Source organism: Phodopus roborovskii, unplaced genomic scaffold, assembly GCF_943737965.1.
Source record: "Phodopus roborovskii unplaced genomic scaffold, PHOROB, whole genome shotgun sequence".
NCBI lineage: Eukaryota > Metazoa > Chordata > Mammalia > Rodentia > Cricetidae > Phodopus > Phodopus roborovskii.
Window position 1 is genome coordinate 41,941,932 of NW_026126410.1, and position 26,081 is coordinate 41,968,012.

At 47.8% G+C, this 26,081-nt stretch overlaps 1 protein-coding gene across 1 annotated transcript; it reads left to right on the forward strand.

Annotated features, from left to right (window-relative positions):
- Positions 1–1,166: 1,166 nt before the first annotated feature.
- Positions 1,167–25,206, forward strand: Cfap90 (cilia and flagella associated protein 90). The gene is given in 4 exon segments (XM_051182699.1): positions 1,167–1,181; positions 6,643–6,870; positions 22,905–23,021; positions 24,940–25,206. Coding segments are annotated over 4 exon segments (540 nt in total). The 3' UTR covers positions 25,120–25,206.
- The last annotated feature ends 875 nt before the right edge of the window (positions 25,207–26,081 follow it).

Here is a 26,081-nt window from a genome sequence, read left to right on the forward strand (position 1 = left end):
TCTAATCTTGCTATATATTTACAAAGTACAGAGAAAAGGGAAAACAGGTTAAGTTGTTAGGTGAGGGGACTCTGGAAGCTGGAATGATATTCTCTTGAACAGTCACTAGAGGGCAGCAAAGTTTGTAGCATTGACTGAGCTATGGGAAACCTGGATGAGAGCAGATGAGATAGAGGAGAGACAGAGACAGAAAATGGACATGTGTGTTTGTGTGTGTGCGTTGTACACTGAAGGAGAAGGTCAGCCGTGTAAAGCAATGACAACTAAAGTCAATTCTCCTTATGTGTGCTGCCTTCTTGTTTTCTGAACCAGGTCTAGGAATGGGAGATGTTTGGATACAGGAATCCTTCCTTCTGGACTTTGCTGGTCGATTCATTCGTGGGCAAGTATTTTCAGAAGGAAGAACAAAAATAGGAAGGAGAAAAATTCAGATTTGGGTGTAATCAGGTTCTTATTTTAAAAAAAATCCCAAACCTCACTTGTTGGAATGTTGCAAATTGAGGGGGAAGATCTTAGCTTCAGGTAGTGAACTAAGGCAAATTAGTTCTCTTAGTGAACAAAGGCTGAGATTTTCCCAAACTAGAATGCATCGGATTGATGTGGGGTTACAGGTGGTGGTGAGATGAGACACTGTAGCCCAAGCACCTAGAAAGCAGTAAGTGCTCAGTGAACACTGGATGCTATTGTGTCAATGGGATACACACTCCTTCCTGGGATAAGCTGTTTTATACAGCCAATAGTGAGGGTTTGTGAAGGAATATACTTTAATGGGGAACACAACTGCTTGCTGTTTACAACATGTAGGGTACCACTATAAACCTCCGATAACTGCCTCTGTGATTAGCACTAAGGATTCAGTGCCAAAAAAAACCTATGCTGTTTGAAATCTGATGGAGTGGAACATTCTTCAGTGGCCTGCAGGATCTGAGACACATGGGTCATCCCTCTGTGGCCTGCAGGATCTAAGCTATGTGGGCCACTCTGACCAGAGACTGAACTAGGAAGGTTAGGGTAGAAACTTTCACAGATGTAGCATCATCTCAGGAGGCAGTGTTCACAAGTTGTTCTGCTTTAGTCTATCCAGTCCAGCCTTGTAGTGAGAGGTCCACCCTGCCCACACCTGTTGCACTGACCATGCCCATCGGGGCATCGGCACAGGTGCGGGCATGACCTGTGTGAAGGTAGGTCTGGGATCCCTGACCTGTTACGGAGAGCAGCCTGGGTGTGGACCCTTGGAGCGGGAACTTGCGGGTCATAGGCTTCTCCTGTAAGTGACTTCTTTCAGAATAAAATATATAACCCAAATTTATCCTTGACCTGTGTATCTTAATCTGAGCATTACTACAGCCTCACTGAGTTTTATGGCCTGCCGCTTTTTCCCGGATTCCACAAGAACTCTGTCTATTCCTCGTGTGGCAAATGACTGGTTCCTGCAGTATGCAGCTTCCCTTTTCCTCCAGTCAGAAAAGTCTGACTTTGTCCTAATGTTCTTTTGCTGTTGCGGATCCACCAAAATAAACTTTGCCTGTACACCACTTGGAATCCCATTTCTCGGAAAAGCAAACACCTCTTCCCAATGGTCCCCAGTCTCTGGCACATAACAAACCATTGTCTGTGGGCTGAATTGATATTTTGGGCTCTGTGTTTACAAGAAACAATATCTCTTGGTAACCTCACTGTTTTTTAACTGCTATTATGGAAAAAAATTTGAACACGTATAAAGGCTGAAACAATTGTATAATGGATCCATGAGTCCCTTTGTTCAGCATGACAAATTACCATAATTTTTCAGTCATGTTCCATCTAATTTTTTTATTGGAGTGCTTCTAGAAAAACCAAGCTATTATACCATTTTGCTCTAAATACGTCAGTGCACATTTCTAACCATTTTTCTAACCAACCATTCAGCCACTGTTTCAACTAACAGAATAATTACTTTCTACGGTTTCGGATCAGGGCAATGCTGTGGTTCTCGAGCTGTCTCTATGCTCTGTTGTGCTTTAATCAGGATGCAAAGTCCTCACGTTAGTTGTAGATACGAAGCACTTACACCTTTGGTGACTACAGCTGCCCCTCCTCCGACTGCTCTCAGAGCGTTAATTTATTGGAGAAATTAATCAGTTATCCTATAGAATGGCCAACATTGCTGATTCACTCTCATCTAACCTGCCCCTGTGTCTGCATAATTCCCACTGAGTGACACCCAGGGTTTAGTTTCAGTCAGTTTTCACCTCTCTCTCTCTCTCTCTCTCTCTCTCTCTCTCTCTCTCTCTCTCTCTCTCTCTCCTCCCTTTCCCTTACCTTTCCCTGACTGTGGCTTAGATCCATTACCTGACTAGCAGTTGCCCCAAAACATTATCTAAAAAGACAAAACAAAACAAAACAACAACAAACAAACGGGTTTTGTAATTCTATCATTCCTCTTGATTACCTTGCATTTGTCTGTAAAGCAGGAAGAAGAGTCTGATGCTTAAGTTACCACAGGGACTTGTTTGGTTCAGTGAGTCGGCCAAATGTAAAAGCCAGTGACACTCATGCTTTCTACACCACTGACAATATTTATGTCTTCTTTTCTTTAAAATTTAAGGACAGGAAATCTAATGAAGTAAAAGCTTGTTCAGCCTCACTGTGGGCCCTGGCCCATGTCCTGATTTAGTTAAGATGGACAGTGGCTTTCTTCTTACTCATTAGTCCTCATTTTTTCCCCATGGCCTCGGCATAGACTTAGAGACCAGTGGGAACATGTTATTGCACCTGTATGCTTGACTTCATGATGCCCTTTAAATTTGCAGGGACTCACAGTAGGCAGCTCTCCTCTGAACCACAGATGAGTGCATATAGGTCCATCCCTTAAGGTCCCAAACATACCAAATGCGAAGGTGCGCTTATGTCAATTAACTTTAAGATATGTTAGATGCTGTGAACTAAAGTCCAATTACATTGGGCCACTTAAATGAGTTTATGTTGCTATTTTAAAGCACAATAATTATCTGTTCGTTATGTAGCTTCCCCGCAACTCGGTTTTGTCATCCATCTAAGGAGCTGGATGGGTTTTCCTAGCTTCAGTGAGGGTGCACGAGAATTCAGTATAAATATAGAACGTATATGCCTCAAGATGTGCTGCAGTGACAGCTAATGCGACCAGACAGCGGTCTCCTCTCGTTTCTCCCTGCCATCTCGGGTTAGCAGGAAGGCATCTAACCAAGTGTCTCAGGCTGTCCATGGCTGTGTGGGCCCCATCCCCTGACCTCCCTTGACCTGCCTGTTTCTCTGAATTCATGGAACCTCTCTTTGGAAGCATGTAGGCAGCAGGGGTCTGGTCCATAGGATTTCTATGTCAGGCACACAGCCGTTAGTATGCACAGTTTACACATCGTCAGAGCAGTGTAAAAGGAAGTACAGAGTGACAGACAGTGCTGAACAAGACAGGTAAGTAAAACGAGATACCAGTGGCAGCTCTGGGCGAAGAGTCCTTGCTGCTGGGCTGGGACCTAGAAATGGCACATCCTGTGACACCGAGATTGGCATTTTAAACAAGGCTGATCTGATCCCTGTGTGTTTGTCTCTATTCTAGTAACTTTCTTTTAGAGGAGGATCTTCATGCCCCCACCTCCTGACATGGGGCTTAGACACATAGACACATTGAACTTGTTTGCTTTCCCTTGAATTCTATCCAGGTACCTGGAATACACAATGGGGTCACAGAAATTATTCTTTAAAAAAGGAATCAAGACCTCAAGAGTTGAAAGTTCTGTTTGTCTGTTCACCTCTATACTCCCAGCCCCCCTCCCCCTGCATTGGATTTAAGTGCTGCTGGCTCATTCCATGGAAAGATGGGAGCAGGTCCAGCCTATGTCCATCCTGATCACATGCAATCTCAGAGGTGCTCTCTGGGCATGGCCAGCCTCCACATGCTTGCGGTGGCGATGTGGACATGACCCGCTTGCATTTCAAATGCCAATCTCAGTGTTATGGGTTGTACAATTTCCAGGTCCCCACCCAACACCAGGGTCTGATATATGGTTTCTTCTGATTCTCAGTCCTCCCAGCCCACACTCCCAAATAACTCCTGAGTATCCAATGCCTGCTTAGATTCTCTTTAGAGGAAAACTCAAGTTAAATGAACAACATCAAATACTTGCTGAGAGTAACTACTGAGACATTTACGATTAAAAAAAAAAAAAAAAAAGCCTCACCCTCAAGAGTTTTCAGTCTAGAAAACCAAATGAACAAAAGTCCCCATAAAATCGTTGCTTGGTCAACTTTGGCCAGAGTTCTGAATCTTCTTCTTCCTTTGTTTAGCAATTTCATGTGGTTGAAACATTCCATTCTGGAAGGGTTGCTTTAAGATCTGGAAGTCCTAAATTGAAATATTCCCTCCAGGAAAGAAGGGAAAATGCTCATCAACTCAGGAAGTGAACAACTCACAAGTTTCACACAGTTCCTGAAGCTAAGGGGATATACAGGGCATCTCCTCAAGGTTATGGAAGCAGTGGAAAGCTTCCTGGAGAAGGCTCTCTAACTGGTGGTATTGTCTAGATCATATTGAATTCTCCAAAGTTTGACTTTTTGTGAATTGTCACATGTGTCGGGGTGGACTTCTGGTGAAGTCTTTAGTCGCCTCTGCCTCTAGAGGTTACCCATTCCTGTATACATCTTTAAATGGACCCAACAAACTCAGTCCGAGTTGTGCTTTGTTGTACTTGTTACTTTGGTCCACAGCCTGAGGTGAACAGTTGTTTTCTGTCTTACACATCGTCTCTCCAGGCCATCTGTGTATTTTCTGAGCATAATTTAGTTTTAACCAAACAACCCAAAGTCAGTGTAGAAAGAACCACCCCACCTCCTGTCTCCATCCCACATCTGGTCACCCTTTACCACACTCTTCCAGGGGACACCCGATCTCTGGTTTGCATTCAGCTAGGCCAGTTTAGCCAGATTTCCCCTACACCTCACTTTTCTCTTCATAGAGTCTCATGCACAACGTCAACCTTTCTCCTTGGTTCTAAGGGTGACTGGATTTGGGGTTGAGACCGATCTTACTCTCAAGCTGAAAGACACAGTCTCAGCCCTGAATAAAACCTTACCTTCCCTGCATGCTAGTTCCTCTCTGTCTCTGTGATACAATACTCTGAACAAAGCACCTTAGGGGAGGGAAGGGTTTATTTGGCCTACACTTCCAGGCCACAGTTCATCCCTGAGGGAATGCAGGACAGGAGCTCTAAGTAGAATCATAGAAGGATGCTGTTTGCTGGCTTGCTTGCAAATTCACGTTTAGCTGGAAGAAGACACACAGTCCAGGGCCACCTTCCCTGGGAATTGTGCTCGTGCAAGAGTCTGGATATGCCTTCAGCAGTGAACAATCAAAATGATTTCCCACAAACATGCCAGCAAGCCAGTTTTTCTTAGGTGACCCCAGGCTATGTGGCACTAACAGTTTAGCTAACTAGTCAGCGTGTTTAATTAAGGCATTATTAGTAAAGTGTTCTTTTACTAACAACAAAATGTCACCTACTGAACTTGCAGCTAGCAGAGTTACATTTGAATGGCTGTGAACAGAATTTTTGTAGTGGAATTATTTCAGCCAGAGCTATGCTGGAGCTGGGTCATCACTGTAATTGGCGTCTGCTATCCCCAGATGTGTCTCTTATCATCTATACAAGGCTCTTCGAAAAGTCTCCTGGGCTCCTTCCGTCCCCTCTTGCTCTGTTTTTGGAAAGGTTCCGAGTAGATTACAGAGGGTTTTTTTTTTTTATTATTTTGCTAATATTTTCATGGGGACAGAAATATCATCAGGCGTGCTTTCATTAATTGTGCTCATGGGAGAAGGGAGGTGGCCCCTTTGTCACGTATCTCCAAGCTCCAGGGAGGGGTTCACCTCCCTAAGTGGTTCCCAGCAAGGCTAAAGCCCCTGAGACTTTGGCTCATGGTGGGAAAGTTCCTGGTCTTTTTCTGAGTCATGCTTCACTCAGGCAATCTGCCAGGAGAGACTAGGGGAAGGGAGAAAGTGGGATTCCTGTAGCTGAAGAGGGAGAGGGGTCAGAGCTGCCTCAAAACCCATGGACAGCCATTCTCCCCTGCTTCTGTTACTCGCCAGCCCACATGTGAAATGCATCTACCGCGGCAAGTTGAGGCGCACATGTGTGCCGCCCACTCCTCTGTGCCTTTAACCTTCCATTATGAGAGTCACACATGTGGTCCTCACGTTTCTGCTGGGTCGCGCTGTTCTGAACCTCTTCAGCCTTCTCATCTTTGTCACCTGACTTCTCCAGGCTGTAATCTCCCTGTGACCCAGGACTGTGTGTTTCACAGCTGTACTGTCAGATCCGGATGCATAGAAGCTTTCTGTGGTGATCTGCAAAGCTGAGAAGTGCTGGGAGACTTAAAACAAACTGAGCTGGGCAAACAGATGTAGCAGAATGGGTGTGGTTCCTTAGGTGTTTCCTACCTGGAAAGTCACACATAACCGCTAGTAGGTGTCTCCCTGGGTGGGTGAGACCTAGAAGGAGGTGGCAAGGAACACAACCTCGTCACTCAACGGATGCTGAGGCCAAGGCGCAGTTGCCAGGCAACGGTTGAGCGCAGACGCCAGGAGGGACACAGAAACTCCACAAGCTGATGCTTGAGGCCTGGGCTCCCTAGCCAGAGGAACCAGCTAAGACGGAGTAGCGGGCCATGAACCCCGTGAAAGAAAAGGGGGAAAAAGGGGAAGAAGAGGAGGAGGAGCAGGAGGAGGAGGAAGAAATCTCTGCCTCCACACTGCGGGGCAAACCCCGACCCCTACCTATCTCAGCTATGCCAGCTTTCAGCTACATCCCGCAGAGGCGCCAGGAACCCAAGGAACTCAGCTACTTCAACCGCGAGAGCCAGGTGAGCGGGTCCAGCGGAGTGAGGAGAGGGGCGGGGCCCGCACTACCAGGGTGGGGCCTGGAGGCTGCCTGGGATTGATGGGGGCGGGGCTCCAGCGCTAGGGAGAGGCCAGGGGCGGAGCCACATTACTGGGACTGTCAGTGACTGGACAGGGCTTCTGGAGTAGATTAACAGTGTGCCTAGAGTGCTTAGGGTAGTGCCAGGGGCAACCTGCCAAGTGTTGGTTGGAGACAAGGTTCGAGGGTTGCACAGCCAGTTGCATCAGAGGTGGTACAGCTGCAGGCCAGATGATAGTGGCCAGGACAAACTGCAAACTGCAGACTCTGTATGCAGAGCCCAGAGGAATTGTATGGGGGGCGGGGTATGCTACACCATGGAAGGCATGGATGGAAGCCTCCTGGCTTATAGCTGTTACAGGGATTGATCCGGGGCTGCTAGTTTGACTGTTGGCTAGGGTTGAATACACTGGGCAGGACCCCATGGGACTGCTTATGAAGGGGCTGGAGGGTATGGCATGCTGACACTAGAGAGTCAGACATGGTTACCAGGCAAGAGAGGCCTTCGACTGAGCTGAGGCATAACGGCCTGAAAATTACGGCCACAGACACTGGATGGACGCCTCTCAGAAAGTGAGGATGGGAAGGGGTAAGCCTGATGGAGGTCTAAGTACAAGGTGCTGAGCGTGGGGAGCTGGGAGGAGATGTGAGCGTAAAAGGAGCAGGCAATCAGAGCCCTTCCTGGTGAGCTCGCCTGAGGTATCCCTCTGGGAACAGTGGAGAAGCCACTAGTTGTCTGTTCCCTAAAAAGCTAAGTGAGTACTACCAGGCACTGGGTTACCCTTCTGCCCAGGATCTGTTTGGGGGAGGGAGGTCACTGAGCACCAGGGATGCTCTACTTATGGTGGTTCAGCTCCCTGCGGCTGTCTGTATCAGGTCTGGGGTAGCAGCGGAAACAAGCCCTAGCCCTAGTTACCATGCCCGTATGGTCCAGGGTGTGGGAAACATCTGGCCTCTAAATGCTAGAAACAGTAAGAGTGTCTTAGGGTTACTGTTGCTATGAAGAAACACCATGACCAAAAGCAAGTTGGGGAAGTAGGGTTTTATTTGGCTTATATTTCCACATCACTGCTCATCATCAAAGAAAGTCAGGACAGGAACTCAAACAGGGCAGGAACCTGGAGGCAGGAGCTGATGCAGAGACCATGGAGGGGAGCTGCTTACTGGCTTGCTCATCGTGGCTTGCTCGGTCTGCTTTCTTGTATAACCTAGGACCACCAGCCCAGGGATGACACCATCCACAATGGACTGGGCCCTCCCCTATCAATCATTAATTAAGAAAATGCCCTACAGACTTGTCGATAACCTCATTTTATGGAGGCGCTTTCTTAGTTGAGGTTCCCTCTTCTCAAATGACTTTAGTTTGTGTCAGGCTGACATTAAACTATCCAGCACAAAGAGTGTGACAGGTGAGTGTGCAGAGAGAGCTGGGATGGGAGCCGTAGTGAGATTCTGGCTTATTAACACTGGACACTTGCTGGTCTGGGGCAGTCACTGTGCACCCTCCACCAGGGACTAATACAGAAGGAGTAAATTTAGGCTGTGTGGGGTCATTTGCTCCTTCGTTTCGCTACTGTGACTAAATATCATCAGTGCATCCTGCTTAGGATGCCAAATACAGGGTGACATTGTGAAAAAGAGACATTAAATACGGGTGCTTGTCCCAGAGAAGTAGTCCAGTACCTGATTGTTCATGTTTTCTTTTGTTGTGGCATTGCATGAGTTGCCCAGGAGAGGGGTGTGGGTTAATAAAGTGCACGGGATGGAGGAGGCCATTTATTCCTTCACAGTGTCTAAGGTGTCCCTACATAATACCTTCTTCTTGCCCTCCCACCAGCAATCCCAGAGCTCAGATGAATCCCTTACCTCCCACCATTGCAGCACACTTGAAGTGTCAGGCATACGTCATGCAGCTCATGCACCCCAGCAACAGGAATCACTCTCAGTGTAGGTATCTTTGGTGTTTGAACTCTCAAAAATTCCTGCTGCAGAGTCCCGATTCCATGTACCACATGGAGGTGGCATAGTTCTAAAGCAGCAATCAAACTGAGGTGAACCCAGTGTACCTGAGCAGGGAAGCTTGCACAGACAGATGTGCACAGGAGAGAGACATGAAATGCAGAGGGAAAGCTTGTGAGGGAAGGGACCTGCTACAGGCACCCAAAGAACACAGGCTGGGGCACAGTCTTCCCTCACAGGCCTCTGCAGCAACAGCCTTGAGAACTACCGATCCCATGCCTTTGGCTTCCAGCACCAAGGGACAATGTGTGGTTGTTGTTTAAGCCTCTTCCTCTGTGTGGCTTATGCTAGCAGTTCTAGCACACCAAGTTAGCAACCATAAGCCCCAGCTCACTCCCAGAAGGGTCTCTTATCTAATAGCAGCCCATTTGTTTATGAATGAGCAATGTGCACAGACAATTAGGAACAAGAGGGGAGGCCATCAGATCTGTCTCCTCAAGCCTTGGGAATGTGCTGGCAATTTAGGGGTGTGTAGCTGTGGGTTCTAACCTCATAGCTGCCCCGGACCCTATTCTTCTTTCTAAGACTAATAACCTTAAACTGGTTGGCTGGGTGTGATGGTGCATGTTTGTCCCCAGCACTTACGAGTCTGAGGCAGGAGGACTGAGAGTTGAAGGCCAATTTGGGCCATATAATGAGACCCCGTCTACAAAGCTAATTGAATATATAAATAAAGTGTGATCTGTAAATAATTTCATCTATTGAATGAGTTCTACATAAATGTGCAACGCCTATATGATAGCCAAATTTATGATCAAAACAGTCTTAGTGCACAGAATGTGACAGTCAGCCAACAGCATCATCGTTATGGGTGTCCCCAGAGAACTTGGATTTAAAAAGTTAGCAGATGGGGCAAGATAAATATGTATTAGAAACAGGCTAACTTGCAGGATGGAGCTAAGGATTCTGGGTACATGGGTATGAAACTATTTATTGACCACTCTTCCATTATTTACAATAAAGTAAGCAATGTACAGCTAGATAGCCCTTCGATTACTACAGAATTATTTTCCTAGCTCCCGCTGAACCACTAACTCAATACCGGACAGCTTAGGTTTACACAGAGGGGACCGTTAGGGAGGCAGTTACACAACTCATGATTAGAGGGTATCAGCGCTGGACCCCTCTCTTATAACAGCTTCTACAACTGGAACTGGAGGACTCGGGCATCTGAGGGGAGGAAGGGGAGGGACGCCTGGAAGGCCATTAGTAGATAATCATCTAAGCCTGATTCCAGAAGTCCTAAAGTGTATAAAATTACTACAAAGCAGGAGGATTTTCTGATAAAAACCAAGGACATACCCCCCCCATCCCACCCCCGCCAAGCCAAACGAAACAGGCTGCCAGCAGTTTGGACAGAGAGGTCTTTGGGAAAGGTGTTTGTCCCAGGGACTTGAGAAACACTACAGAGGCTTCTGAAAGTGCAGACCAGGGCACCTTCTCTCTGGCCACTGTCCATTCTCACCCCCAGAGAACAAACTCTGCCCTCTCCTGCCTGTCTCCTACACAGCACACTGAATCATTCCCATGGAAGTCACAAAGACCAGACGTCTGCAGAGCAAGGGTCCTATGACAGGATGAGTTGGGGCAGAGAAAAAAATGTGCAGATGACTAACTGCAACGTCAAATTTTATTTCCCTGCTTATGATAGTGGGCACTAATTTGGCAGTTCATCTAATCACACAGACTACCTTTCCATAAGCGACATCAGCTATTCAGTGCACAGATTTCAACTGGGCAAAACAGGAGTGCTTCCCTAAAGAAACCTTCCAACATGCACACAAGCCTGGCTTAGCAAGTTTGGCTTCCTTGTCTGGGTGGAGAGTTGTTGGCGTGGTAAAATCATGCCTTTAAGGATTTTTTTACATAAGTATTATGATGGTACAGATATGAACTCTGACACTGCTGCTTCTGCGTCACTGCCTGAGTAACGACCAAATCAACCATTGGATTTGAAAGTTTACACTTTGGGTACCTCTTGAACTGAATCTGAACTGCTTCCTGGCTTGGTTAGAGTGATGGAATCTAGGAGCATGGGCATGGTTTTGTTTCAGTTAAGAAAAAAAAAACTACTTATATAGATATTTTATGTAGACATACATGGACAAAAATCATAGCAGGTTCTTTCTCACACTAGTTAAAAATAAGTTCAGATTGAGTAATGGCTAGACAACTTCCCAACACTGAGAAAAAGCTGTTCTTGAGTGAAAATAAACTAAATCTGGATGTCAGGTATTCTGTCTGATAAGAGACAGCTCCAGAAAGCTGTTCTCTGTTGAAAAGTAGAGCACTACTTGATAAAAAGCAAAAAGGAATTCCAGCAACGGTTAAGACCTTCAATGGCCCCCACCCCCATACACACACAGTTCCTGAGTACTGAGCCTCCTCTTCTGGACAAGGGAGCACGCTCCCAGTCCACCTGCTTTCTTCTGCTGTCGCCAACCTGACTCCGGGTCCTTCTGTTTATGAGATGATCGCTCTCACCGCTGTCAGTCCCCCCACTCCCCGCCCCCCTCGCGCCCCAACCTCGGGAACAGCCCCTCGCTTGCTTTGCCGGCAACACCCTTTTCCTCCCTGTATTTGTTAGCATCAGATTCACTGTCAGGCGAGCACTTCCCTTTTTGTGTCAACTTTTCCTTTAACATTGGTTTGAGAATTAAGAAAGGTGTCTATTTGTTGTGGATAATGGGCATTATCTTCAGGTTCCCACACACTGTCAGCCTCTGTCCCCTTTTCCAGTCCGTCAAAGTGTCACCTCTTCATTTAGGTCCAGCCCCTTTCCCAGTACAGTTTCTCCAGGACCTGCAACTTTGGCATTACTCTTCTGACCATTTTGTTGCTTTCCCATTTTTTTTTTTAATTGGGGTTTTTGTTTTGTTTTTGCATTATACCTCTAGCTCTAGTCATATTCTGCCTACTTCCTTTTAAATAACACAGAACATAGTCCCACTGCTATTCACTTCACTTTGTCCATGGCTACCTCACTGACTTGAGTAGTTTTCACAGAGACTACGTGATCAGCAACACCTTAAAAAAATATTACTGTCCAGCACCTTACAGAAAAAGGATTCCTCCAGCCTGCCCCACTGCACAAATGCAGCACAGTTTTAGCAACCAGAGCCACAGACAAGGTTAATTCCCGAAGCCTCACTGGTACATGAAAGAAAAAGATGCAGACAAAACCACTGATGTCAAGATCATCCCAAGAGCCATGAGGCAACAAAACACATCTCCAAATTCCCCAGACCAGCTGGCTCCCTGAGGCACTAATGTATACCCCTCAAGAGAACATGGGCTGCTCTTGAAGCAATAACAGGGCCGAAGAAGTGAATTCCCTGACATCTTGGTTATTTAGCACAATGAGAGTGAATTTTGAATAAGGTTTGCTGAGAAGTCAACCGTGCATACACCCGCAGGGGTTACTCAAGCCGAACAGTGGTTCTGATGATGTCAGCGCCATGCTCTGAAGGTCTGCTCTGAATAATCCTATTCCCCTAAGGTGATAGCTTTAGGAGTGGCTGCTCCTGGAGGCACTTAGGTCATGAGGTGAAGCGTCTATAAATGGAATCACACCTTTGTAAGAGACAGCCAGAGGGACATCACTCCTCCTACCATGAGAACACACACGAAGGTACTGGCTACAAAGCTGGGAACAGGCCCTTACCAGACACTAGACCATTTCAGAACCTTAGCATTGCGCATCCCAGTCTCCAATAAGAGATTAAATCTTGTTGTTTTAAAACCATCCACTCTGTAGCATTTTGTAGTAATATTTGAACTGCACTGAGATAGTCGATGACTATCTGCTGATGCCCTTCGGGTGTTTACACACTGTGATGGTCAGCATTCTGCCACCAGCAATTTACCTGCCTTGAACCAAACCAAAGGGAGGACGAGTTGTCATTGACTGGTGATTTCAGAAAAGGTTAATCTCACTGTGCCTGGAAAGCAAAAGCATAGAGTGAGGGGTGGAGCAACTTTTAAGGACACACCCCGATCATCTACCTCACGAGGTCCAGCTTCTTACATTTCTCCCACTACTCAATAGAGACATTATCTAGGGACCTAGACTTCAACACATGAGCATTGTGGGACATTTAAGATCCAAAACCACAGACACGAACTAAAGGTTAAAAAAAAAAATTTACAGCCTAAGAGGGCGAGAAGTCCTGCTTCTGTGTTTACCAGCTTTGTGCTCTGGCCCTACATTCTAGCCATCCATGAGACAAGCATATGAAGCTCAGGAAAGAACTGATATAATTGGGGCCGAGAAGACAGTTGAGTTTCAAAAGAGCTAGCTGCACAAGCATAAGAACCTTTGCTCCAATTCCCATCAGCCATACGTTCTGTGCAGCTGTTTGTAATCCCCACCCCCTTGCCGGGAAGATGGAGACAGGAAGATCTCAGAGTTCACTGCCGGTCAGTCTAGCAGAATCGGTGAGAGACCCTGCCTCATCAGAAACAATGAGGTGGAGAGCAACTGAGGAAGATACACTCTGTCAATTTCTGGACCACACAGAGAGAGGGAGAGACACACACAGACACACAAACACACTCATGAACTGAACACATGAGCACCGGCGCACACAGGCGTGCACGCACACACAGAAGTGATTTAATTAATCAATGTGACACGAGATGCTGCCATTGTTCTTTCACTGTAGTTACCAATGATTAGTTTCTCTTCTCTAAGTGCCCATTCCCAGCTGCCAGCCTGACCCTCCTTGGCTGTCAGAGATGAATTCAGAGGACTGTGCAAAGATGAGCATCCACCCACTGCCCCTGGTCTTCTAACTCATCCACCCCAGGGAGACCACCGGGTTCATGCTTGAGAGTCTGCAAAGTTATTTAAAGCCCCGGTAATGCCCCTGAATAGGATGACAAATGTGTCCACTCAAGCGACCATCTAAAATGTGACCAACTCCAGGACTGTTCCCTAGGGGGCTCTAGCAGCCCGTGTTTCCCTAAGAAATAAGGTTCCAGAGGCAGCAAAGCACATTCGGTTTAACGGCATTTTTAAATTACCTTTTCCTTCTTGTGTTGTGCACAGCACTTCTGCCCCCGAAACAGAAAAGCCGACTGGGAAGAGAATGCCCTTTTATGAAGGTTTTGATTAAATCCCTCAAAGTCTAACTGTTACAGTAGAAAGGAATCGCCTAAGTGGCTTTAGAATATGTCTTCCAGTGTGCTCGGGAGGATTGTAGAAAGCTGTTTTGAGGGAAGCTGTACTCCGCAGGCCCCACTCTGGCTTTGCTGGGATTAGCTGGAATCCCTTCTTCATGTGCAGCCTCACACTGGAGACAAGGGCAGACCGTGTCCTCATGCTCCATGAGCATTCCCTCCCTGACTGTGGGATGTCCTAAGTCTGGGGTTGTTAAGATCTTCCTGTGCGTGAAAGCTCACACATGCAGTCTGTCTAGAGTCGCAAAGCAGAGAGTTCCAAGGACCACAGCCAGCATCCAGTACACAGGGGTGTACTCCCCGAACGCTCACTGTATGCTGCCTGTCACTTTAGACATCAGTCCTATCTGACCTCACGTGTGTGAGCTCCCTTAAGTGGCCGCAGAGGGAGGTAAACCATTCTGCAGCCCATGTCCCAGGTAGGCTCTAGGGTCTTGTCTCGGCTGTCCAGTACACTCTAAGCCAAGCTGGTAGAAGGCGCAGTGCGTCTCTGCAGGCCCCCCCCCCCCCCCCCCCCCCCCGCTTTGCACCTATTCTCATCTAGCTGACTGAATACTTCCCTTGCTTATCTTACTGTGTGTGTGTTTCCCCTAGGGAATCATCAGCTGCCCCAGACAAGGATTAATTTCTCCTGGGAGTCCCTGGGAACTCCATAAACATCTGCTACATGGGTGGATAGAGGAGGGATGGGTACATGGAATGGGAAGTTTTAAAAACAAAGGCCTGAGCCACCTATTTTAGAAGATGCAATTAGTAAAGGGGGAGGGCAGGAGATCTGTTTGGATTATGTGTGATTTAGTCCTCTGCCCGTGCGGTGATTGGTGCTGGTCACAGGTCCCTCTCACCCGTGCTAGCTGTGAGCTTGTCCAGTGATCAACTGTCCCCCAGAACAGCAAGCCCCAGAGTGTAGCCTAGAATGTCTCCCTCCAATGCAGATGGAGTCTTCTAAAAGGAGGGGCCTAGCTCCTCTTGGGAGCTCAGCAGCAAGAGAGGAATGGGAGAGGGAGGAGGCGAGTATGTCTTTCCACAGGGAGACCAGCGGCAGGCAGCACCCACAAATTGGTGTGGCTTGTCTCCTTGCTGTGTGCCTGTCTCTGCGTGCACCGATATGGGTCTCATTAAGTGTTCACACACAGAGCTTCACACAAGTATGTACATGTTTTTCAGTTTTCTCCTCTGTGCCTATGCAGGGAGCACACGCCTCTGTACGTGCACACATATGGAGGCCAGAGGACAGCTCTGGGTGTTGGCGGGGACTCACAGTGATCTAGAGATTGACAAGAAAGCCAGAGTAGCTAGCCGGTGATCCCCAGGGATCTGCCTGTCTCTGTCTCCCAGCTCTGGAATGTTAAGCCTGAGGCACTGCACCTGGCTTTTTTTTTTTTCCCCTTTAAATTTGTTTTCTGATGTGGGGTCTAGGGGTTCCCTTCAGGTCCTCAAGCCTATAAGCATCTCCGTGACTAAACCTCCTCCTCCTTCCTCTACCCGCTCCTATTGTATCCCCTTTTCTGTTTCTTCTCTTGAGAAAGGATTTGATAATGTCGCCCAGGCTGGCCTGAGCCTCTCTAAGTAGACAAGGATGAATCCAAACCTGTGGTGATGGTGCTTCTGCTCGAGGTGCTAGCATTGTGGGCATGTGCTCACTGCACATGCGCTGCTATTCCCAGCTCAGCTTGCTCTGTTCATGCAGCGTGTGCGCTGACATTTTTTACTTCCCAGTTTGACGAGGTAATGGTAAAGCCGCTTTCTCCTACTCTAATAAGATTCTAAGGTTCTCAGCGCGGCACGAGCGAAGGATGAAGAGAAGGAGCTTGTTTCACATCTTTGGTTTACTTGTGGGTTTTTAACTTTTTGGTGGGGAAAGTGAAAATTTCTTACAAATAGTTTAGTTAGCTCAAACTTTTGAGCACTATAATTCTCAGTGGGAGACCTTGGCCTGTGTTGAGTCTTTGCCGATTGGTTACGCTATCTCAGGGCATGGGTGCCCGTGGAACACAAGACAGGGCGAGCAGTCATCTACAGCTAGGAAGAAGGCACGTGTGTCCTTCCAATCCCTTCAAAGCTGTGTTTGCAGTGACCTAAGGAACCCCCCCCCCACGAGCCCTGACTCTTAAAAGTATGACACATCTTACACTACCATCACCCTGGGGACCAAGTTCCAACGCACGGACTTTTAGGGATCACAAAGCACATTCTAGACACAGAAGAAGTTTGAATAATTGCAACCAGATGACACAAGGAAACAACTGGGTTTTCAGCCTCTGGGGATCATCCTACCCGCCCCGTTGTGAACTTGTAGGAACCTGGCCGGTGAGGAGCTTGTATCAGTGGAGAGGCGGCACAGCTGACTTTGGAGTCACCCCCCCCCTCCCCCGTCCCCTGTAATGAGGAGGCCCGAGCACGAAGGCAGAAACCACGGAGTCCAAGCAAGCACTCCTCCAAAGTGAGACAGATGTGAGTCAGCCAGGAGGAATTCTGCTGACATCACTTTAAGAGTAAAACAGGTCATTTGAGAAGTTGTAAAAATTGTCAAAGAAGAGGACCTCATCCACAGGCAAGCGGTGCAGAAGAGTTATGCAATCCTTCAAATGTTCTGATTCCTGTTCCCGAGAAGCTGCAGCCCTCTAAACTACAATCTGGAGTGCTGTTGAAATTCTCTTAGCTCAGCATACTGCCTGACTCCCACGGAGATGCTCTGAGTTCATAAGAAGTCAAAGGCGGTCCTTACAGAAGCACTGACCTTGGCGGATTTTCAGTTTTGAAAACAGATCAGATGTCCGTGGGCAGGTGGAGGCCTCTGAGTGCCCTGGCTTTGAGGCCAGGGACTGATCCTTCCATCAGTGTCGGTCCTAGCCATGCTTCAGCAGCACAGATACTTAGCCAGACCCGTTTCAAGCATCACATCTGAACTCTGCCCCCAAATGGCCGCAGCAAGAACATTTTTTTTAATTTAAATTTTATTTATTTATTTTTTTTTATGTGTATGGGTCTTTTGTTTGCATGTATGGTGTTCACAGAGGCCAGAAGAGGGAATCGCGTCCCCTGGAACTAGATTACAGGAGGGTGAGAGCCATGCAGGTGCTGGGAATCACATAAAAATCCTTTGCAAGTATAAGTGTTGTTAACAACTGAGCCCATCTCCCAGACCCCACAGTGGGAATATTTACACCAGAGTAAGCAGCAGTCTCTAACAATGAGGTGGAGCTTTTCTGCAGTGAGCAAGCAGTTAGTTTCACATAAGTGCAACACTGGGCTGGAGATAAGAAGTGTAATGCGACAGACACTGATTCATTTCTCATGTTTTGCCCAATGTGAGTCTGGAGAGCTCTTGGGGCAGTGGTACAAAAACCCATTGTCCCTCTTTTAAGAAAACATAAATTGTAATGATATATATATATATATACATATATATATATATACAGACACATTTTATTTATGTATTATTTATTTATATATCCTGACCACAGTTCCCCCTCCCCCTCCCACCAACCCCCATCCCCCTGTGCGCCCCCATCTGCTTCTCCATTTCTATTTAGAAAAGGACAGGCCTCACACAGATATCAATAAAACACGGCATATCTTCCTTTAATAAGGCTGGGCAAGGTGACCCAGTGTGAGGGACAGAGTCAGTGACAGCCCCTGCTCCCACTGTTAGGAGTGCCACAAGAGGACCAAGCTACACAGCTGTCCCACAGAGGCAGAGGGCCTGGTCAGTCCCGTGCAGGCTCTCTGATTGTCGGTTCATCCTCTGTGAGCCCAGGTTAGTTGATGCTGTAGGTTTTCTTGTGTTGTCCTTGACCCATTATTTATATTTTTATTTAAGAATTCTATGACTTTTTATTACATATCACTTGATAATTATATACATGAATGTGATATATTTATGTCATATTCACCTCTCCTTCCTCTTCTCCATCCTCCTCCTCTTCATCCTCCCCCTTGTCTGTCTCCTCCTCACCCCACCCTTGTCCTCTCCTTCCTCCTCCCTCCTCCTTCCCCTCCTCATCTCCTCCCTTATCCCCACCTCATTTTCCTCCTCCCCATTTCCATCCTCGTCCATCCTGGTCCTTCTCATCCTCATCTCACCACCCTCACCCTCCTCCTCCCTCCCTCCTTCCCCGTCTCTTCCCCAGACTCCTCTTCCTCCCCCTCACCGACCTCCACCTGTTTCTCTTCCTCGGCCACCACCTCCCCCTCCCCCTCCTCCTCGTCATAGCTCACCGAGTCCAGTCAGTGCTGTCCATAGGCCTAAGGGTGTTGGGAGCATCGGGCCAACTCATGGTGTAGTCCACAGTCCCGAGGAAAACCGACTCTCCCCACTCTCAGCAGCCATCGCCTGCTGGAATCTCCTCACTTAGGGGTGGGGCCTCATGAGCCCCTTCCTGTCTGTGTCACAGCCTCGACTGGCTCGGTCTTGAGCAGGCCCAGCCCCTCTTTTCAGAGGTTCCACTGTTGGCAGGGGCCTGGCAGTCTCTGAGACTCGGAGTCATTTCCTGGGTCCTCTGAATTCTCCACACACAGAGATTGAGACTGCATGCCTGGAGATGGCATGCCTCAGCGCCACCCATGTTCCTAGCCCTGTCCTCGAATAGAGATGTGTTTGGTGAGCATAGACTATCATTCTCATTGTAATCACATAAAATATGCACACAGAAGCAGCCTTAAACACACACACACACACACACACACACACGTGTACAAGGGGTCACCAGGAGTGGGAGGGAGATAAGAGAGAGTAACAGGGGTGGATATGATCACAATAGTTTGTAATATATATGTATATATATAAGCATGTGTCAAATAGATTTTGAAAATAATCATCTCTCTTTCTTGTTTTAGTCTCACAGAATTTAAGTGATCTAATCTACCACAGAAGAGTGGTTGTCTAGTTAGTGTCCTATGAAAAGAAGGAAATAAGAAAGGCTATGGGTCCCAGTTTATTCCAAACCCCACACCCATTGTTTGCATCAGAGCGTGTGTAACTTCTGGGAGGGAATCGGCTAGAGCTTCCAAGGTAGGGGGAGAGGAGCTGAATGTGATGAAACCCCACTCAGGGTGGAGGTCAGGCCTTGTAGCCCATAGGTGGCCGCTGTCTTTCTCAGTCACCTATTTGCATCAGTCAGGACAAAGTCGTTTTTGCTGCGGCAACAGATACGTCCACAGAGCTCAGCCGAGTAACTTTTCATGCCTGATCTCCAACAGTGTCTGCAGTGTGTCCTGGCTCAGTCACTCAGCAGCCCCCTCACAGGCTGCTTCCACTCCATGCAGCCTGTGACCCTGCCGGCTCTTCCTTCTAAGGAGTCACATGCCATGGCTCACAGTCCATTGGGTAGAACTGGTCATGTGCCCGCAGAGGCAATCCCCCTGGGCCCTCAGGAGCAGAGTGTAACTGTGCATTAGTGCCGTCTGCTGGGGCAGCCGGCAACTTCAGTTTACCCAGCAGAGTGTGCTCCTTAGGCTTCCGGCCCTGCTGCAATAGCCACTGATCTAACTCCATTCTGGTTTCCCAGCTGTTCCAAAGAGTGGCTTTTACCAAGTGTGTTGGCCAGCAGAATGGCACAAAAAGCCGCAGGCTTGGTTGGTGGTGACTTAAAAACGATGGAAACTCGCCTTTCACGGTCCTGGAGGGTGAAAGTCTGGACCCTTGTGTGGGCTCAGAGGGACATCTCTGCTCTGATCCCTTTGCTTGTCTTGATGGCCATCTTCCTGTCCTGTTTACGCTGTCCTTCCTGACATGTCTCCATCTTCAAGAACACCAGTTGCATCACACAGTGTGTTCCCTAACCCTAGTATGTCATCACCTTAACTAAGTACATCTTCAGCAAACTTGCTTCCGAATAGGGTAGCAACCTGTATCCCCCAGTATAAGACACCAACACGCCTTATAAAGTGTTTCTTTAGATCATGGTTCTGAGCTTGGGGGACAGGAAGCGCAGCCCAGGCAGATCCCAGATTCCCCTCCTTACCTTTGGTTGGTGCTCTGCCTCCACGGGCCCCCTTACCTGAGCAGGCTAGTGGGAGCACTGCTGGGTGCCGCCGGCCCGTTGGGAAAGCCATTCTCTCCCACTTTTATATGTGGTTCCCAGGTGCAGAAGGGGAAGCCTTGATCCCAAGTGTGATCATATTGTGAATTGTGGCTGTTCTCCAAGCATGCAGACAGCACGGTGTGAGCCTGTGTAGGAGGGCTCCCAGAGAGCCAACAGGAAACAGAGAGCATACCAGCTGCCTTACTACCATCAATGGCTTAATTCACCACAAGAGCGAGATGGCTCAGCAGTTAAAAGTGCTTGCTGCTCTTCCAAGGGACCTGAGTTCAGTTTCTGCAACTCCAGGGGATCCAATGCCCTCTGCTGCCCTCTGCTGGCCTCTGCAGCTGCCTTCACTTACGGATTCACTCACACAGATGCACATACATACACATAAGTAAACACTAAGCATTAAGGAAATGTTCTTGTGTACTAGCACAGTGTGATGGCTCTCAAGTTATTTATTCTGGTCTTGCCGCAAGCCTCCCCCCAGGCTTGGCCAATAGCGTTATGCCTGTTATCTTGACAATCCTCCCTTGAAGCCGGCCAGAGCCAGCATGGGGAGAATTTACATCCACCATCCCCGCAGAGTGGGTGTCCTGCTTGGGCTTCCTCTGTGCTACTCAAGAGCCCCTGCTGTCTTCCCAGAAGGCTTTGCGTTGCCTGTGAGGGGGGCTGGTGGGCTACCAGCTTCCGCAACAGATCTGCACCAAGTGTTCAGGACACTGAGATTTCCCTTCCATGCCTTAAGAAGGGCTTTTAAAGAAACTTAGATTTGTTTGATAAGCACATGTCTAGTTTTATAGAGTCAAAGTGATTGATGTTTTCTTTGTGATACTTTCCTTATTACTTTCATGTGTAGGAGGCCCCTTATGGGTTTTCGTTTTTTTCTGATTTTCCTATTCCATCTAGAATTTACTTTTGTCTACAATGTGACACGAAGACACAAGGAACTAGCCAATTTTACAGCACCAAATGCTGACAATTTATCCATTCTCCATTGAGTTAGTTACGTGTTACCTTCCGGAGATACAAGATACAACGCCCAGGGCAGTCGGCAATAAACACACTAATGGCCAGCAGTGAGGCAGGCATGGAATGTCTCTGAGTTTAGTCAAGCTAGAATTCTGCCAGAGGGTGAGAGTTCCCTGCACATCACACTACTGGTAAAATTCTTACAGATCTTAGAACAACGATTCGTAAAAAGCACATCGTTTCCCTCGCTGGATGGTAGTCACACCAGGGTACTGCCCGGTGGGAGCTGTCTCCCCAAACCCACTTGGCATATGATTCATGAACACCCTGATTGTTGGGAGCTGCGTTGCTAGCCATTGCCATCACTGCCAGCACCTCTAGGTCCCTGTGCTCTGTAAACAGGGTCACTGTGTTTTCCAGCCCATTCGGCATGTGGGTGCATCCTTTCTTCCCACTAGTCTGTCTCTGTCCCACAGAGGAAATCATTCTAGCATCATTCTCAGGTACAAACAAGCAAACAAACACCCAAACCAAACCACCTCAGGATAAGTGAGACAGCTGGTGCTCAATTCAAATCCCATAGATATGCCGAGTCTGGTTTTGTTTCGGAAGGCGTCAGGCCAGGGTATCTAGAGTAACAAACCCAAGCCCTAAGTATGAGGTAAACGTGAAATACCACCTAACACGTGGATTCTTTATTCTACCAGATACCACACAAGCAGATTGACTAAGAAAAAGTGGAAGAAGGAAGCCAGAGATATACAGAAAATAGTTGTATTAACATGTTGGTCATCTTCCAGAATGCCTAAGTTGTGTGTACACGTATTTTTATATGTATACCTTGTGCTTATGTTATATGTGTAGACATATTAGTGTTTATGATATCTATGTGGACATATTACATATATGCATGGATATCATTTACCAAGTGCCACAGCTGCACATGGAATTTAAGGAAAATATTTTTGTCTCTCAAGAGGGGGTTTACATATAGGCAGTCTGACCATTGGCCAGCAGCTTGAAGTATAACTCCTGTTTGGTAATGTTGTCATGGCATCCATTTACTGATGATTTTTTCATAGCAGAATAAGGTTGTATTAAAAACTCTGAGAAATAAAAAAAATACATAAAATACACAAACACACAGGCACATATGTTCTCTCTCCCCCCCCCCCCCCCCACACATCTCCTTAGTCAGAGAGAAGAGATTTACTGTGGTCTAAGTGTTTACACTCCCTGCAATAAACCTCACATCAGACATGTGGTCAGTAGGTGCGTCTTTGGGAGACGAGGTCTTGAGGGTAGGGATCTCATGAATGGTTGATGCTCTTTCTCCCTTGTGAAGATGCAGAGACAAGGTGCCATGTGTGCATCGGAAAACAACCCTCCCCGGGTGCTGGATCTGCCCGCACCTTGGTCTTGAACTTCCGGCCTCTAAACCGAGAAACACATTTGCTTATGAACTGCTGAGTCTACATCATTTCCACATAGCAACCTGAATGGACAAAGGTGCATCCACAGGGGGACAGGCTTTGAGGAATATCTCGAGAAGGAACACCCAGCAGCTGAGGAGAGGTGTTGCTGAACCCCTGAAATCAGACGTGGTCCCCACCACTCTGCTCTTGCTGGTCAGCTGGGACAGCCACGTGTGGTGACCTCCCCAGCTTACACTCACACAAACAGAAATTCTTCACACCCCAGTCCCCACGAGGGGTGGCTTCTGTGCTGTGTGGCTCGTCCTTCAAACACACCTGTGACTGTCTCCGTTTATTCCCAGACAGGGGTCATCTCCCTCTATGACTGTGTTTTTAAGAGGAGACTAGATTATAACCAGGAATTACATCGAGATGACAGAGAACATGCCAAAAACCTGGGGCTTCATATTAATGAGGAGGTAAGATAACACTAACGATGTTACTAGACCAGCCACTGTGCACATTGTGTATGTATGTTCCCATGCATACACGTGCACACACATTCAGTGTGAATATATGTGCATGATGCATACATATTTATGTGTGTATATGCATATATATGTATATTGGGTACACAGTTGTATTATATGTACATGACCATGTGCATACATATATATATATTGAATGTGAAAATATGTATGTGTGTACCTGTGCATTCATTTTCATACAATTTATATGCATGTAAGAACATGCAGATATCTATGCATATACACACATGTATGTTGCATATGTACATGTATATGAACATGTGTGCCTATTTGTGTTTATAGTTGCATGTATATACGACCATATGCAAATATTCAACGATGTGTTCTGTTGCTTTATGTAGCCTTATTTATGCAGCTTGCAGCTATTTTATTGTGCTAAGACATTAAGCTCCTCTTCTCTGATGTCAGTTTTGCATTAATTTTTTCTGACTGGTTCTAGGGAACTGGACAATTTAAGGAGAGTAAAATTGGGAAGCGCTTTTCAACAGATAGGAGCCCTTGGCCGCTTACACACTGAGCCCTGGCTGCCACAGCTTTCCTAGGGACACGGGTCTTTATTTTCCCCAGTCTAGTTCTCAAGTCCCCACCATGCGGCATGCAGCTTTGCTTTAGCCTCTACAGTGCTCCCCAAAGGGAGGAATTATCTGGGATCAACTGCAAAGGGAGGTGACTGGTAGAGGTGGCTCCTCTGTCACAATCACAGTAATAGGACAGGTGCTGGGGATGCTCCCTCTCCTGGGCCTGGCTGGGCCAGCCTGGTCTGTGTCAGGCACTTCTGCCTTTTTTTTTTTTTGGTTTTTCGAGACAGGGTTTCTCTGTGTAGCTTTGGATGCTGTCCTGGAACTTGCTCTGTAGACCATGTTGGCATAGAACTCACAGAGATCCTCCTGCCTCTGCCTCCTGAGTGCCAGGACTAAAGGTGTGCTCCACCACCGTCCGGCTTACTTCTGCTTTTTGACATGTTTCTCAGTTCTGAATGAGGGTGGCGGGATTTTTAAAGAGCCAGGCCTGGGTACGCAGAGATTATGAGACAGCATGTCAAATGGACAGACGTTATGGCACACAAGCTCCTGGTGGGATTTCTATTGAGCCACTGAACACCCCCACCCCCCTCCGGTGTGGTATGGTGGCCGAGTGCTTACTTCGTACGCATGAGATTCCTGCCATCTCATCACTCCTGGCTCTCTTAATTTGAGCTAGGGTTAAGTGACAAAGGTACCACAGCATCACTTATTTCACAGACATGGTCATGTCGGCTGCATTCAGAGTTCCTATTTTGAGATGAGAAGAAGGTGGCTCAGACAAGGCACAAAGGGACTAAAGAGCCAGACCCCTGTCTCTTAGAGATGAATTCTGGCAAAGAGAGGAGCAAGCAGCAAAGAGACAACCTGGCAACATGCCCAGAAAGCCCTTCAAAGCACAGGGACAGTGAAAGGGATGAGGAGGTCCTGGGCAGGGGAAGGGTCAGGAAAGACTCCCGGTGACATCCAGAGACTTGGGCAGTTGGCCAAGCAGGGTGAGTGGGAAGAAGAAAGCCCAGAAGATCTATGTGCTGGGGTGAAGAGGGGCTGGGAGGGGACTGTCTGGGAGAGGGCAGGGGAGGGGACAGAAGCAGGAGGGAGGGCCCCTGAAGTCAGACCACAACTGGTGCCCAGGTCAGGGTCTCAGGTCTCCTTCAGCTACTGGGATGGTGGTGGCCGGCAGCGGGCCTGGGATCTGTGGCCGTGCACCTGCAGGTATGCAGGCATCGCCGAGATGCCACCTGAGTGAGATGCTGTGGAAGGACAGGCCACTGTGGGCATAAAGGTCTCTGTGCTCATGACGGTGACTGCGTGTTTCATCTTCCCAGGAACAGAAAAGGACTGTGCCGGTGCTTATGTCCTCTGTCTATGGGAAGCGCATCAATCAGCCCATCGAGCCCCTGAACAGAGGCCATGGCCGTGTGAACCACGTGCAGGCCGACTTCTACCGGAAGAACGACATCCCCAGCATCAAGGTGCCTGGCTTTGGGCACATCACTCCAGCCTGAAGCAGTCTTGGGGCTTGTAGGGCACTTTGAGGTGTGCTGCCAGGAATCGAGGCTGTGTAGGAAGGGAGGGCCCTCCAACCTCACTTTCATGTCACCTCTACTGTGACCACGGTGGGGGTGGGGCGGGAGGTGGGGGGAGAGTGGGGGTGGGGTGGGAGGTGGGGATGGGGCTTTGGCTCAGAACTTGGGCCAAGTACTTTTCCTCATGCCCAAAAGCTCCAGTGCAAGGATTTTCCTGGGTTTATTTACAAGGATACCAACTGATTCATTCTGGTCACACCCCCCCCCCCCAATAAAAGAGAAGCTTGCCTCCCTTTGGTTACAGCTGTATTGTTTTGGTGGTGGCTTCCCACTTTTCAGGAATTCTTTAAGGAGGGGTTGACAGGAGCATCATTTGGTTCGTTCTCTGTCACTCAGGGAAACTTCCATGCCCACAACACAAACAACCCTTCCATGTTTCTCTGAGAGAAGACAAAAACAAACAAACAAACAAAACAACAACAACAAAACAAAAACAAAAACAAACCCCGAAAGGCCCTTGGCACAACAGAACCCTAGACAGGACATGTTTTTTCCTAGACAGGACAGTTTACCTAGACAGGTAAACTGAATTTTGCACAATTGAGAAGTGAATGGGCGGCACTGCCCACTCCTCCATGGACAAGCTGTCAAAGGTGCAGGGCACGCGCTGGACTCTGGGGTTGGACAAACTTAGCGAAAAGTCTGCCTGCTGCGTCTTCTTTCTATTTGATCTGCTATTTTGCCATCTTCAAGTGAAATCTCCAAACATAGACAAATCTTCATGTGAATCGGAGTGCCACCGGGGCCGGGCCACGAGCCTTGTGCACAGTCCCCAGCCCCAAAGGGATGCATACCTGAGTTGTTATTGATGCCTTGCATACCTTGCCCCAGAGATCCATCTCCAGCCCACCGATTTCCTTTTGAATAGTTTCCTCTTTCAG